This window comes from Armigeres subalbatus, chromosome 3, assembly GCF_024139115.2.
Source record: "Armigeres subalbatus isolate Guangzhou_Male chromosome 3, GZ_Asu_2, whole genome shotgun sequence".
Lineage (NCBI taxonomy): Eukaryota > Metazoa > Arthropoda > Insecta > Diptera > Culicidae > Armigeres > Armigeres subalbatus.
This window is the reverse complement of record NC_085141.1, coordinates 375,861,282-375,876,608: the sequence shown is the minus strand read 5'-3', so window position 1 is coordinate 375,876,608 and position 15,327 is coordinate 375,861,282. Positions and strand designations below refer to the sequence as shown.

At 39.9% G+C, this 15,327-nt stretch overlaps 3 protein-coding genes and 1 pseudogene across 7 annotated transcripts in view; 3 read left to right on the top strand and 1 right to left on the bottom strand.

The window, feature by feature from the left end:
• Nucleotides 1-13,484, top strand: part of LOC134226553 (probable cytochrome P450 9f2) — a 26,890-nt pseudogene extending 13,406 nt beyond the window's left edge.
• Nucleotides 1-15,327, bottom strand: part of LOC134226558 (sodium-dependent transporter bedraggled-like) — an 822,794-nt gene that overhangs the window by 135,960 nt on the left and 671,507 nt on the right. The window lies entirely within an intron of this gene.
• LOC134226556 (probable cytochrome P450 9f2) overlaps nucleotides 2,204-15,327 on the top strand; it is a 52,673-nt gene continuing 39,549 nt past the window's right edge. The window contains exon 1 of the mRNA XM_062707403.1: nucleotides 2,204-2,221. The gene's annotated coding sequence lies outside the window, so the exon portion shown is untranslated. The remainder of the gene's footprint in view (nucleotides 2,222-15,327) is intronic.
• Nucleotides 13,348-15,327, top strand: LOC134226555 (cytochrome P450 9e2-like). Its single transcript, XM_062707401.1, has 2 exons — nucleotides 13,348-13,710; nucleotides 13,773-15,327. Exons 1-2 carry the CDS (start codon nucleotides 13,499-13,501, stop codon nucleotides 15,181-15,183), a joined length of 1,623 nt encoding a protein of 540 aa, XP_062563385.1. The 5' UTR covers nucleotides 13,348-13,498; the 3' UTR covers nucleotides 15,184-15,327.

Genomic DNA, 15,327 nt, shown 5'->3' with positions numbered 1-15,327 from the left:
CGGCAATCCTTTCAAGCCTCATTCCATGCGCCATATTTTTGTAAAATTTATTCCTGAAGAAAACGATGCAAAAACATAACACCCTAAAGTAGTGAAAATAAAGTTCACGATTTCCGTCAAACGCACCACTGTGCGGTCCTTTCCCAACTTTCAGAATTCATATGGACGATTGCCCATGAAGGAGGAGGGTAGGTATTATATTGTCTAAAACCTCTCCACGTATAATGCTTCTCTTAGGAGAAGGCGATATGAAACTGTGAAATACTTAAAATATCCAAGGCCCGTAAAAAAGTAATAAAAAGGAACCATTTAACAAACCCAATTTTTTGCCTAATAAAACTCATAATTATTCAGACAAGTTCTGGCGATAATATTTATTTAAAATAAGAAACAAGTACAAAGATTAATCAGAAGCTTCTTGCTTCGTCTGAAAATCAACGAAAAACGATTTTTCCTCTTCGGCAACAATAGGTAGAACCATTTTCAGGAGAGCAATTTTCTTTTCCTTGTTTTTCCTTGAGAAGCATTTTGCCAACGTACATTTGTCTCAATAGAGAACAAACTTTTTACACCCAACTTAAATTGCTTCTTGGAAAATAACTGTAAGGTCTTCGTTGTTGATGTTGTCATAACGGCTTTTTTCAAACGCCACTTTCCGTCCAGCCGTGCTTGCACTGGTTTATCGTGTACTGCGAAATGGCGAGTTTAGCTTTGAAGAAGTCAGTTGCTTGCATATCAAGTACGTCAACTGCGCATTGCCAACCACAGACTTGAAGTTTTCAAAACTGACGACACGTTCATGGCGCATTTTTTATTCAACCACCGCATGGAAAGAGTCAGCAGTCATAAACGTATGTCCTGATTTGAAGTACATAAACAGTATGTGCTCGCCCTGAATTTCATTACTTATTATTATTAATATCTTTATTAATGAGGTTTTCGGCCCTGGACCGACAATTTCATTACTGTTTATCAGCAGGATAATGTGTTTCAGTTCCAGTTCTTATTTTACGAACTACAATTATCCAATCAAAAAATAATTGTCTTCAGGTCAGCGTACTTCTTAATGACTTTAAAAAAGCAGCTAAGGATTTCGTTGGCTGTGCGTTCCATTTATGTGCATGATTTTTGGCGAAAATTTCAATGGATTTTTCAATCTGTGCCTAACGTCGCGGACCCTTGTGCTCCAATATTCGTTTTTGAGTGTTACTGATATGGGTACAGGTTATAAACGAAAGGAGCAGTTACCCTACGAAGGAAAACAGGACTTCGAAGAACATTGCAATGAAGGCCAACTAAGAATGTCAGACAAGTGAAAAACTGTCGTGAAGAAAGACACAATTTGTGCAATTTTCGACGATTCGTGTAATTGGTTGTGGGAGAACATCAATGAATAAAATTCTTCTTCTTCTTTTTTTTCTAGGACCCTACTAATATAATAATTTGGTAATTCCCTTATTCCTTGATACGTTAATTCGATAGTTCGTTATTTAATAAATTCCTTGATTATTGAATTTATTTTTCAAAATCGTAATTAAATTTATTCTATAACTCGTTATTCCGTCAATTTATAAATTCATAATTTGATTTTCGTGGATTTATTGAATTTATTTAATTTATGAATCACCAAATTTACAAATTTGCTGAGCCGGATGGAAAAAAAACTACCAGGTGAGCTACACCAAAAAGCTTAGCCATAAGAAATTATCGCACTATGCGTCTCCATCTACTCGTATGTCTAGTCTATTTTATATAGGGTATCATAAATGTTCATTATGATACCCTTACCAGGCCCCTATTTACTTACTAAGCCACAAATAATCTCACAATCTTCTCAATCAATCAATTAACGGCGACCACCAGTCAATTTCTGTGGTTGGGATTAGCAGTGCGGCAAATGAGCATCCCAAATGTCGATCGAAAATTGTTCTGCTTTTAATCAACCAGTAGTATAGTCAAATGGTGATAAAAATATTAACTATAGAGTATGCACAGCCCGCTAACACTAAACACCGAATTAAAACTTGACGTTATTCGTCAGATGGGGATATAGCGCTGCTGGAAGTTGGGCGACAATTTTTAAATTCGGATCATATGAATAATTGATGAAGCAAAATAGAATGCGACCTCTCCACGGCTCGGGTTTGCAAAGATCAAAAATAAACGGTCGATCTCAGTCACTCAGTGAAGTTGGTCGCGGCGACGGCGTCAGAGGAATTGTGTGAGTTTCAATTGGAAATAATTTCAAAATATAAGCCAATTCAAAGTGTCACTTATTGAATTATCAAGCGGTATATCAGTGTTGCTTATTAGTGTAGGCAGCAGTGTTGAGCTGAATCATTCTCAGACGATAATGATTGCAATTTTCAAGTGAGAACTTTGCAGATGAGAACAGTTGGCGAGTTGTCACCGGCGATGAATTTTGAACTCAAACGATCATAAACACAGAATTGTCGTCATTCAAGTGTAAACCTTACTAACATCAGCTTAATGATGCCAACAGGCCCGCTAAATCTTTAATCTGGTCTAATGGTTTCGTGGTAGGAAGGGAAAAAGAGTTAGAAAAGTAACGATAAATGCTTCTAATCAAGATACGATTTTCAAACGATCGTTACTCGCTTTTATCAATTGAGAATTTAAAAGTGAGATCGCGTGTGAGTGTTGCAACCTCGATTTTTTCAAAAATTGATTTTTGACATCCCTGGTAGGCAGGATTGTTCTGTTCTTCAGTGTGTCCAGAGCGTAGTCAGAGCCCCCTTAACAGTGGAAAGATTGAATGGGTACTGAAATGAATGCCGTTAAACATGTGCACTTTACGATCCAATTACATTCAGAAATAAATGGTTGAAATTCAAAAGATTTCCACAAACTTATTAGGAAATCCAAGATCCATAATATATGAAAATGAAAATAAAAATTCGAAACATTTCGGGCCCAAGAATTTTCCTTGAAATGTCTGTAGTCTGTTTGAAATCGAATGGAAAGACGGAGCTAGAAGTGCTCCCCAGATAAATCTTTTTTCCTTTCGCCCGGACCAATTAGGATGCGAATATTAAATAACAAATCCTTTGGAGGATAACATTGGGCTTGATTACAGATTCCACTTCACAGTTAAAACATAGTGAAGTGGGCAAAACCTTACTACGGATTCTACATAAGTAACAAAAAATATGAAGGTTTGTCACGAAGCGATATTACCGATTCCATACTTCGTGATATGAACGTCACTTTACGATGAATATTTTCAGTTTCGCTCCACACAGTGCACATCACTTTATGTGGAAACGATAATAGGGCAACAAATGTAAAGTGATCATTAAGTGGAGTGAAGGGGGAAGTGGATATGGATTCCGTAATAAGGCCCATTGCATATGATATACATATTCTTTTCCTCCATGCAAACTCAATTAAACACTCAATTGATCAATCACTCAATCTCTACATCATTCAATTTTGAATTACTCAAACACTAAATCTTGGTCCTTAAATCAATTAATCATTGAATTGCTTTCAAACATGATGATCTAAACGAGGTAACATATTCCAATGAATCACGCATTTACTCAACCGTCTAGTCATGCAATGCTTAATTACTCCCTCAAACTCCCTCAAATATTCAATTACCTAATCACTCATTCAATCAGTGAATCGAGCATTCATTTAATCAATCTACTACTATTCAATTACTCTACTCTAATCTACTAAAAATCATAAATAAAGAATAATGACCATGAAGTGTTTTTAAAGAATTAAAGGTGAGTTTTTCTGCTCTTTGTGTAGATCTTCGGATTTGGGACGGCTGTTTTGCTAGGTGTGAACCAAGTAAGCCTTGTGTATTATTCTGCGAAAGGCCTGCTATGTCCACAGGCGTAGGTTTTCCGTCAATTTCGTAGCGGGGATGCTTAAAATCTGCTTCACTACGACCTGGGTACTTTCCATCAGGCCTAGCTCGTTGATGGCGTACAGACTTTCCAGGTTCTTCTGCTCGGTGTAGATCACAGTTTTGTTGCCATCGTTTTACTCGTAGTCGATCTGCCCTCCAGGGCTTCCGAAGAAATCACTGCAGAACTCAAGAAGGAATCCCTTCAGAATTATCGAAAGAAACAAGAGGACACCCAAAGACATTAATGCCGAGCTCAAGAATTCCGTCTCGAATTCCCGAAGGATCCCTTCAAAATTTCCGAAGGAGTCCTTCCACGATTTCCGAAAAAATCAACGCAGAACTCAAGATAAAAATCCCTCAAGAATTCCCGAAAGAATCTCTCAGAACTCAAGAAGGAATTCTTCCAGAATTCCCAAAGGAGTCCTTCTACGATTCTCGAAAAAATCAGTGCAGAACCCAAGAAATCTCTCCAGAATTCCCGAACAAATCCCGTCAGTACTCCCAAAGAAATCGCTGCAGAACTCAAGATGGAATCCCTCCAAACTTGTACGAATAAGTCCCTTCAGGATTCCTGAGAGAGTCCATTCCGAATTCCCGAAGTAATCTTGCTTAACTTCCCAAATGAATCCCTTCAAGATCCCCTAAGGAATTCCTTCAGATTGCCTGAAGGAATGCTACTCAAATCACTCCAGGGTTCCCAAAGATATCCCTTCAGGACTCTCGAATGATTCTCCAAAATTTCCGAAAGATTCTCTCCAAAATTTCTGAATGATTTTTTGCTGAACTGAAGAAGGAATTCCTCCACAATTCCCGAAGAAATTCCCACAGGACTGCCAAAGGGGTTCCTCCGGGATTCCCAGAGGAATCCCTCCAGGAATGGTCCAGGATTTCCGTAGGAATCTCTTCAGAACTGCCGAAGGAATCCCTCCTAGCATCCTGAAAGAATTCCTCCATGACTTCAAAAGAAATACCTTCAAGATTCTGTCCGAAATTCCCGGAGGAATTCATTCAGGGTATCGGAGAGAATCCCTTTAGGGTTTCTGAAGGAAACTTAACAGGATTTCTGAAGGAATCCTTCCAGTATTCCGTAGAGAAATTCTACATCCATTCAGGGTTTCTGAAAGAATCCTTTCAGGACCCTCGAAAAAAAACCTGCAGTGCTAAAGAAGGATTCAAGTTCCGAAGGAATCTTCCCAGGACTCCCGAAGAAATCCTTGCAAAACTCAAGAAGGTATCTCTCCAGAATTCCCGAAAAATCCCTCCAGAATTCCCAAAGAAATCCCTTCAGAGCTCCCAAAGAAATCCTTCCAGGATTCCCGAAAGAGCATTCCGAATTCTCAAAGGAATCCCTCCAATGTTCTCAAATGAATCCCTTCAAGATTCCCAATGGAATCCCTGCAGAATTCATGAAGGAATCCTACCAGGATTTTCGAAGGAATTCTTTCCACATTCCAGTTGCAATTCCTCCTTGATTCTGGATCGAATTTTTCTCGGAAACCTTCCCGCTGGATTTTCTCCCTGATTCCCGAACGAATCTCTGCAGGATTCTCGAAGGAATATTTTCAGGACTCTCGAAGAAATCCCGATAACATTGAAGAAGGAATCCCTGCAGAACTCAAGATAAAAAACCCCAAGAATTCCCGAAGGAATTTCTCCATTAATCCAGAAGGAATCCCTCCAGAATTGTAGAATAGGCTGCCAATGAAAATGACATTTTAGAATTTCAAAAGACGACATTGCTCACAAGTTTCATTACCCCAAAATATGATTCCATGCTAAATTTGAGCTCGAGATCTAAAGTCAACCCAAAAAAAAAATTGAAAAAAATCGATTTTTTCTCTTAGAACATTTTTATGACTTGATTTTTTTTCAGATGATGAAAATTTTTCGACTTTCGGGCAAACTTACCATTTCTACCAAACGGCATTTTCGGTCAAATGATCTATTCGGTTATACGATTTTTTTCGGCCAAATTACCAGTTCGGCTGAATGTCGTCAAACTATCAACATTTATGGTCAAACCATTTTGACCTAATAACAGTTTCGGATAAACGTTCAATTCGGCTTAATAAGATTTGGTTAGATGGCTTTTGGCTTAAAGGCCAGTATCGACTTAAAAAGTAGAGAGGTTACGAAATTTCAACGGTCGTTCGAGAATAGGCCTGGATATTTTGGAATCAATTACCCGTTCAGTTATTGACATTTGGGCGTATTACCTATTGGCCTAAACGATATTTTCGGACAAATGTTCCATTCTGTCAAACGACTATTTCGGCCAAACAGCATTTTTGGGCTGATGACCCATTCGGCCAAACGACATGTTAGGGCAAACGACTTTTTCGGCCAAATTACCAGTTTGGCCGTATGTCGCTTTCGGCCAATAGAATTTCCCAAGAATTTCTTATTGACAATACACTGGTCGTTCAATAACTGCAACATGTTTTCGTTTCAGTTAGCGAATGGCGTTCGATAACTGCGACGCATTCTAGACAGCAAACAACTGTCAGACGACGTCAGAATAGAGTGCACCTGATTGTTTAACTCTATGCAGCTATCATCGACTATGGCATCGTTTTGAAGCTCAGCTGTCCGATAGCTCCAAAACTGATGTAACCATCGAAATGCAGTTAAAAGCATTGCAGTTAAATGACTTTCAGTTATCGGACGTCTACTGTAGAACGAATTTCGAACAATCTTTCGTTGAGACATTTTGAACAATCCTTCGCGGAAATTCTAAAGAAGTTTCCGTAAAACTTATAGACAATTTCTCGTGAACATTCCAGATATTTTTTTTGAAAACTCCTTAGAGTCTTCCGCAAAAATTCTTCAACCCTTTCCTTCCCATGGTAGCTGTATAGAGCTCCATCAAATTTTGCACCTTCCAACATTCATCGAATTATTTCAACAACAAAAAGCAGTATTTGGCACAACTTTGTTATTTCATTAGACTGCAAATATAATCAATTTTGAGGAAAAATAGTGAAACTATTAATTTACAATCAACAACTTTTTTTTTCGTTTTTCACTAATTTTAGCTATGCCAAATAACTTTTGTTCTAGCATTTTTTCCATAGATGATTCCTTCCTATTGAAATCTTTGAAAAAAAGTCGTGGGAAAGAGAGGGTTAAAATTTACTGTATTCTAGACTGAGAAAGCTAACGATAAAACACTCATTCTACCAGCCGCACTCTCCTGCAATTATCATGAATATTCTGTGCAAATTTCGAAGAATACTCAACAGAAACTCAACAGGAACTTTTCGTAAACCTCCGAAGTTTTTCCTGTTAATAACTTTTTTTTGTGAAAATTCTGAAGTTTCTCATGTAAATTGCGACGATTTTTCTGCTGAAATTTCAAACAATTTTATTTGGGAAGAGCTTCTAAAGGTAATTTTAAAAATTTCTTAAAAATATTTTCCAAATTTAGTAAAACTTATAGATTTTTCTGGATGCGAAATTCAAAAGATTTTTTTTTAAATGTCTTGAAAATATCACAAAAAAAAATCCCTTGAAGATCGTAAAAAATCGCCACGCCGATTCACGCTGCCGCTGGCTAAAATGGCTTTCGGCGTGACGCCGAAAACGCCGCCGCCGCCGACCAAAATTCTGACAAACGCCGCCGCCGACGAATATCGGACCGGCGCACTCCTCTAGCCAAAATATCCCCCTATGCAAAATTTGAGTTAAATCGGACATGATTTAAGGTTGCTTAAAATTAATCAAAACTTTTTTTTCTCACTATGAGATTTTTTTTTGAGCTCCACCGGACATGATTTAGGGGTGCTCAAAATCATGAGCTGCATCGGACATGATTTAGGGGTGCTCAAAATCTTGCTATCCAAATTTTGAATTTTTTGTAACTTTGAAAACTTTTGAGATCAGATTTACGGAGAAAGTACCGCATGAATTCAAAGCACAACGTGTAAAGGTCAAGAAAACTGATAATGTAGAAACACGATTCATGTCATTGCGAAACATTTTTTAACGAAATTTTTTTATCGGATTTTTGAAATAACACGATTTTTTCACTTGCGGTTTTGATTTACGTTTAAAAAGATCGTCGTAAAAAAACCTTTGTGTATCGATCTTAAGTTAAATAGATAATCCTGAGTAGTAAAATAAATAAGTAAAGGAGTTTGAAAAGTAATTCAAGAAATTACATGAGTAATGTAAAAAAAGGAGTTGTTTTATTGGCATACTGTTTTATCGAAGACTAAGACGTCACTGTAGAGCTCTTTCGAGGGACCACTTCTAGTACTGCATTTGGTCCCTCGGTACCCAAGTTTGACATTTTAGTGATTCCCCCATTTTTGATCTACCTTGCGATGAATTTGCACCAGTGGTAGTCGATGGCAACGACGACTAATTGTTTGAATCAAAATAGTTTGTTTGTTTTGCTTGTAGAAAATTCAATATAAAATATTCTGTAGTATCAAATGAATTTACTAAACAATTCTGTCGGAACAATATTACAACTATTAATAGGAAAGAGTTAATGTTTATTTCTCATGTAAAATAATGCTCGCTCTCTAGTTTTTACCAAATATTTGGATGGTATATTCCGTGTATAGTAGAAAATCGAAAATTTGTTTTCAATAAAAAGAAATATCTGCAGTTATCAGACGTCGCAAATCATTTCTGATTAGTGCGCATGATAGTACATCCATGCGTGCATGATGCGCGCTACTAATGAAATATTTCAAATTGTCGCGACTCGCGTCGCAGCGCGAGTGCTCAATCGCGCGGTCCGGTTTGGTGGCGGCCCGACAATATTAAAATAGCAGTACTTTGAAATAAAATAGTCCATCGTATTATATTTAAAAGAGGAATGGCATAGTCTGTCTTAGAAAAAACTTCAATTACAAGACATCTATGTATGTGCTGAGCTTCCATTATTTGTTCGGTTTATGACTGACTGACTGTAGAAGCTGACTGTGGGAAGGGAAATACATCGGAATAATCACAATACAACACCCGCCCGCAGTGACCTAGCGAGCAACATAGCTTGGATCGTCTGCTACTATTGTGTATCACATGGAGAGCCCAGCCTTGATAACAGTCTATTAAGACTACAACTGGTCAACACTCGAAAAAAAATACAAGACTCAGTTTCACAGTTATCATTGATTGGATTGGGAAAAGTCTGATATCTATCCTTACCTATCCAGAGAAAAAGAGGCATTTCATGCCAAATCTTCATCAATAGTTATGAACGAAAATTTGTGGATTTTCAACGACTGGGCAGAATAGACTCCTTTTAGAATAAACTTGCAGCGAGCACTCAATCCAAAATGCTTTTATTTTCGTCGTCTGGTAATAATTATATGATTACTGATTCGTTTCCTCCTTTGTACTCTGAAATAATAAATAAGTTATTCAGTTTTAAGTACCAAGAAAGCCATTTTTTAAAACCAATCCTATTTTTAACGGTGCTTTATGTTTTGACTTTCCAATCATTTACCAAATCGCCTTGGCAACTATGATGAAGTAATAGTTGCTTAGTTTTTTTTTTATAGAGCAAGGTGATTTCAGATGGGGGTATGATAATTTCTTTGCTAGTACTGCATGAGCGCAAAAAAACTGGGCAGTTGTATAGGACATGAACGTCTTAATTAGTCTTTGGTTTTATTCAACAAATTACATGGTTCTTCTAAATGAGCTCAGATTTTTTTGAACTTTTATACATTTTTCGAAGTTCCTTAACTTACTGTAGAATACACAAACAGGATATCTTCCATTTTATGAAAAATAATAATAAACAGTGTGACTGCTTTCATTTCTAAAGTTCAAATAAATACTGATAATGGGAAAACCGGTGTTAAAATTCGACGAAAAAAAATTTCATCATCTGAAAAAAAATCCCAAAAAGAGATCCTAAGATCCCTAAGAGAAAAAAATCGATTTTTTTTCAATTTTTTTTAAATGACTTCAGATCTCGACGTTTTTTGCATTTTAAGTCATTTGGCATCAAAAACAAAAATTCGATTTTCGACTTTTCCTTTGTTCCCCCCTTGAAAAAATTTTCATGGGTAAAAATTTCAAAACTGTTTAGGCACCCCTAAATCATGTCCGATTAAGCTCAAATTTTGCATGGGGTCATATTTTGGGGTAATGAAACATATGAGCAATGTCGTTTTTTTTTTAATTCGATGACAATTTTTTTCCCATACATTCCATTGGCACCCCATTGCAGAAGAAATCTCTCCTATATTTCCGAAGGAATCTCCAGAATTCCCGAAATAATCCGTCAAAGAATTTCCAAAAGAACCTCTCTAGAATTCGCGAAAGAAACCTACCAGAATTTGCGAAAGAATCCCTCCCGAATTCCGGAAGGACTTACGGTAAAATGAATCGTTCCGCCGCACATGAGCAGTCTTTTGCGAAGCGATTTGAGTTTGTTGATATAATGGCGGGTCTGGAACTGGTGGCGAACTTTCCCCTGAACAATCAGGATCAGTTGACAGTGTTTACGCAGATATGTACCTCGCGACTCGCGCCACACTGTCCCTACTCCCCGAAATGGTACTTTTCGGTAATACCGGGGGACATGGGGACATCTATTCCGCCAAAAAAAAAGCCTTTTCCGTGAAGATCGAAGCTCCACCGCTCCGCAACTACGATATGAACGAACTGCTTGACTCGACTGATATGACTAAAAAATAAATAGGAAAATCTCTGATGTTTATTATTCATCCTCATCTATCCTCGTCATCTCCACGCATCCTTTCGACACAATGAAAAAAATATCGCAGCGAATCGAAGCAAAAGTAATCTAACGAAAATACACTGATTACACATTTTTTCGGCCTACATCAACAACATTCTTTAAGGGAGTTGATTACTGGGGAATGGGGATACTTCTAATGCCTTGAGTATCTTTGAACACTTTTAAGATAAATAACTTCTCAGAATCCTAATCCGTTCTGAACAATCTTTTCACCATAATTACAACAGATTTGACAATGTATCGATTGTCTCATGTACACCCAGGTTTTTTTTTTACACGGTTTGGTTTTAGTCGTTTAAGACCTTCAGCGTCAATGAAACAATGAGTTAACCCCACGAAAAAATTCACAAAAAATCAAAGAAAATTCAGGGGGTATTTCAAAAGCTGTAAAAGTTTAGGTTAACCGAGAAATTAATGAATTCCAACCGCGTAAAAAAAAACCTGGGTGTAATCAATATTTTCATGAATATTATCACTCTTAGGGTCACTGATTTAAAACGCAAAATCTGTTGTGGAATTCATTTTGCCTAAATCTTATCGCTGGGGATCTCCAGTTACCCTTGCGTGCAAAGACGAGGATTTCCAATCTAAAGATGGCGAGCTCGATTCTCGGTCTAATGTTATATGTTTTCCGGTGGGAAATAATCTCGACTTATTTAAGCATAGAAAAGCATTAAATCAAAAACTGTGGTAATGCTAATAGATTAATTATAATAGAGAATAGAGTTAAGAAGCAGTACAATCTCCAATTGGAATGTAGAATCATTGAAAAAAGAAGAAGGAGAAGTCTTATCGCCGACAGATTTACTACATTAATATAATAGGATAATACTTATTCTTTATCACACGCCGCCAATGTTGATGTCTACCACGAATCGAAAAACCATGAACCCCGCTTTGTATCGCTTATTTTAATTATCTTATCTGTACGAAACTGTGACCACACGGCTGCACAGACATATCTAATCTCGATTTGTTGTGTACCACACCCGCGTGACCAGGTCTCAGTTCCACCCATCGCAATGCTGCAAGTGGACTTGTTCTCGGCTGCGGCCCTCCTTGCCGTAGTTATCCTCCTCTACCACTATATTGCCAAAAAGTACGAATACTTCCTCACAAAGCCGGTGCCATGCGTCAAGCCAACCTTTCTGGTGGGAAGCAGCGGGCCGACCATAATGCGCACGGTGGACATGGCGACGCACTTCAAGAAGCTGTACGACACCTTTCCGAATGCCTCGTAAGTTCTTGCGACTGTCTAATCTCCAAATGTCCGCACTAAAACCAACTTTCTCCATATTTCTCAGGGTGATGGGTTTCTACGACCTGACGGCGCCACTGTACCTGTTGCGTGACCCGGAGATGATCAAGAAGCTGGCCGTAAAAGACTTCGATCACTTTTCGGATCATTCACCGCTGACTCCAGCGCACGAAGCCAGCAAAGACGAGAACTTGGACCCGGACACCCTATTTGCGAATTCACTATTCGCGCTGCGTGGGCAAAAGTGGCGCGACATGCGAGCGACACTGAGCCCGGCGTTCACCGGTAGCAAGATGCGACACATGTTCGAGTTGGTAGCCGAGTGCGGGAAGTCGATGGTGGAGTTCTTCCGGGCGGAAGGAACCGCAGGGCGGTCCTTGGAGTTCGAGATGAAGGAGACGTTCTCGAAGTTTGGAACCGACGTTATCGCGACGGTGGCATTCGGCATCAAGGTGGACTCCCTGCGCGAGCCGGAGAATGAGTTCTACGTGAAGGGAAAGGAGATGCTGGATTTTAAATCTTTGGTGACGTTCGCTAAGTTTCTATTGCTTCGGTTTACACCCTGGCTGATGCGTTGGCTAAAAACGGACATTTTGAATGGTAAATCAGTCCTATTTTTCAAACAAATGATCGTGGATAACATGAAGCAACGTGAAGTACACGGCATCTTGCGGAATGACATGATCCAGATTCTGATGGATGTTCGAAAAGGCACCCTGAAACACCAGAAGGAAGAGAAAGATACCAAAGATGCGGGTTTTGCGACGGTGGAGGAGTCTCAAGTGGGAAAATCGACGCACTCGAGAGTGTGGACAGAAAACGAGTTGATCGCTCAGTGTTTTTTATTCTTCCTGGCTGGGTTCGACACCGTATCCACCTGCATGACCTTCCTAAGCTCACGATCAATCCAGATATTCAGAAGCGTCTTTTCGAAGAAGTGGCGGAAACGGATAAATCACTCAATGGAAAGCCACTCAATTACGAAGTTTTGCAGCAGATGGAATACATGGATATGGTCGTGTCGGAAGCGCTGCGAAAGTGGCCTCCGGGAGTAATCTCCGATCGGTATTGCAACAAAGACTACCTCTACGACGACGGACGAGGAACGCGGTTTGTGATCGAAAAAGGACAAGCGGTAATGATACCATCGTATTGCATTCATCGTGATCCGCGATACTACGAGGATCCAGATCGATTCGATCCGGAGCGATTCAACGAAACGAATCGTGCGCAGATAAATACGGGCGCTTACATACCGTTCGGTGTTGGACCTCGGAACTGTATCGGATCACGGTTGGCTCTGATGGAAGTGAAGTGCATCGTATATTATCTGTTGAAGGAGTTTGAGTTGGTTAAAACGGAGAAAACGCAAATACCGGTACGGATTGCCCGCGATTCATTCGCCTTGCATCCGGAGAAAGGAGTCTGGGTCGAGCTGAAGCCGAGGAATTCCACAGACTCTTAAGATAATAACTATTTGCACATACAACTAAGAATATTTCATCATTATTGAAGACACATGCTTATCTTATCACTGTCTGGAGATTATTTGTTCGCATATAAATAAATTGTAAGCCATCGAAGCGCTATAGTTAGTTCCGAGCTGTTAGTAAACGATACTCGAGTGGACATGGAAGTGGACCTCTTCTCAAGTGTCGCCATTGGCTTCATAATTCTTCTGATTTATCACTATGTCAGTCAGAAGTATCAATACTTCTTCTCCAAACCGATTCCGTGCCTGAAGCCGAGCTTCCTCGTGGGCAACATCGGCGCAACCATATTCCGAACCAAAGATGCCCGCACCCACATCTACGATATGTACAACACTTTCCCCGAGTCCAAGTTAGTTGCCGGCGAATCGAATTATTCTGCAACCCTATTCTAACCTCTCAAATCGCTTCCAGGGTTATCGGATTCTACGAGTTAATGAAACCAATTTTCATGCTGCGCGATCCAGAAGTGATCAAACAGATCTGCGTGAAAGACTTCGACCACTTCATGGACCGTTCGCTCCCGTCAGCTGAAGATCGCAACGAACACGAACAACAAGTGGAGGGTCTATTCGCGAACTCGATCGTGGCGTTCCGGGGCCAGAAGTGGAAGGATATGCGATCCACGTTGAGCCCGGCCTTTACCGGTAGCAAGATACGGCACATGTTTGATCTGATTTCCGAGTGCAGCCAATCCATGGTGGAGCACTTTCGATCGGAAGCGAGCGCAGGCAAGCGACTGGAGTACGAACTAAAGGAAGTGTTTTCAAGGTTTTGTAATGATGTGATCGCGACCGTTGCTTTCGGAATCAAGGTGGACTCGCTGCGTGATCCCGAAACAGAGTTCTACGTCAAGGGGAAGGAGTTGCTCGATTTCCAATCGGTGATAATCATTGTAAAGTTTTTGCTGTTCCAAGCAGTGCCTTGGTTAATGCGAAAGTTGAACGTAGACTTTGCATCTGCAGATCTGTCGAATTACTTCAAGGGAATCATTAAGGACAACATGAAACAACGTGAGGTTCACGGGATCGTGCGGAACGACATGATTCAAATTCTGATGGAGGTTCGTAAGGGTACTCTGAAGCACACTAATGACGATCAGGGCACGAAAACTACAGGATTTGCAACGGTTGAAGAATCCCAGTTCGGAAAGTCTGCGCACTCCAGGGTCTGGACGGAAAGTGAGTTGTTATCGCAGTGTTTTATTTTCTTCATAGCCGGACTGGACACCGTGTCGTCCTGTTTGACGTTTTTGACTTACGAACTGACGCTCAACCCGGATATTCAGCAGCGATTGTACGAAGAAATAACGGAAACGGAAGAAGGCCTTGCAGGGAAATCGCTCAACTACGAAACATTGATTAACATGAAGTACTTGGACATGGTTGTGTCGGAAACTCTTCGCAAGTGGCCTCCGACTATTGATACGGATCGGTACACGACCCGGGATTACTTGTTGGACGACGGCGCCGGTTTAAAGGTACACATTGAAAAAGGTCGATCCATCTACATTCCGATCGTGGCTATCCACAACGACCCGAAATACTTCCCGAACCCGGAGCAGTTCGATCCGGAGCGTTTCAGTGAGGAGAACCGCGCGAAGATCGTTCCCGGGACTTTTATGCCGTTTGGGGCCGGGCCAAGAAACTGCATTGGATCCCGTTTGGCACTGATGGAGGTTAAGATGGCGGTGTATTATTTGCTGAAAGGGTTCAGCCTGGAACGGACGGAGAAGACCGATGATCCGATACTGTTGACCAAGAAGGCGATTGATTTGCGGACGGAGAATGGCGCTTGGGTGGAGTTCAGACCGCGGCGAGTTTAGTTTGTTGTATTTTAAATTATATTTGATAGTTAACATACCTTAAGAAGTATTTCTGTGCCAAAATTATGTTTACCTGAAAAAGAAAAAAAAAGTAAAGTATAAATTTTAAGATGTTTGAATAAAGTATCAATGTTATCAATGTAA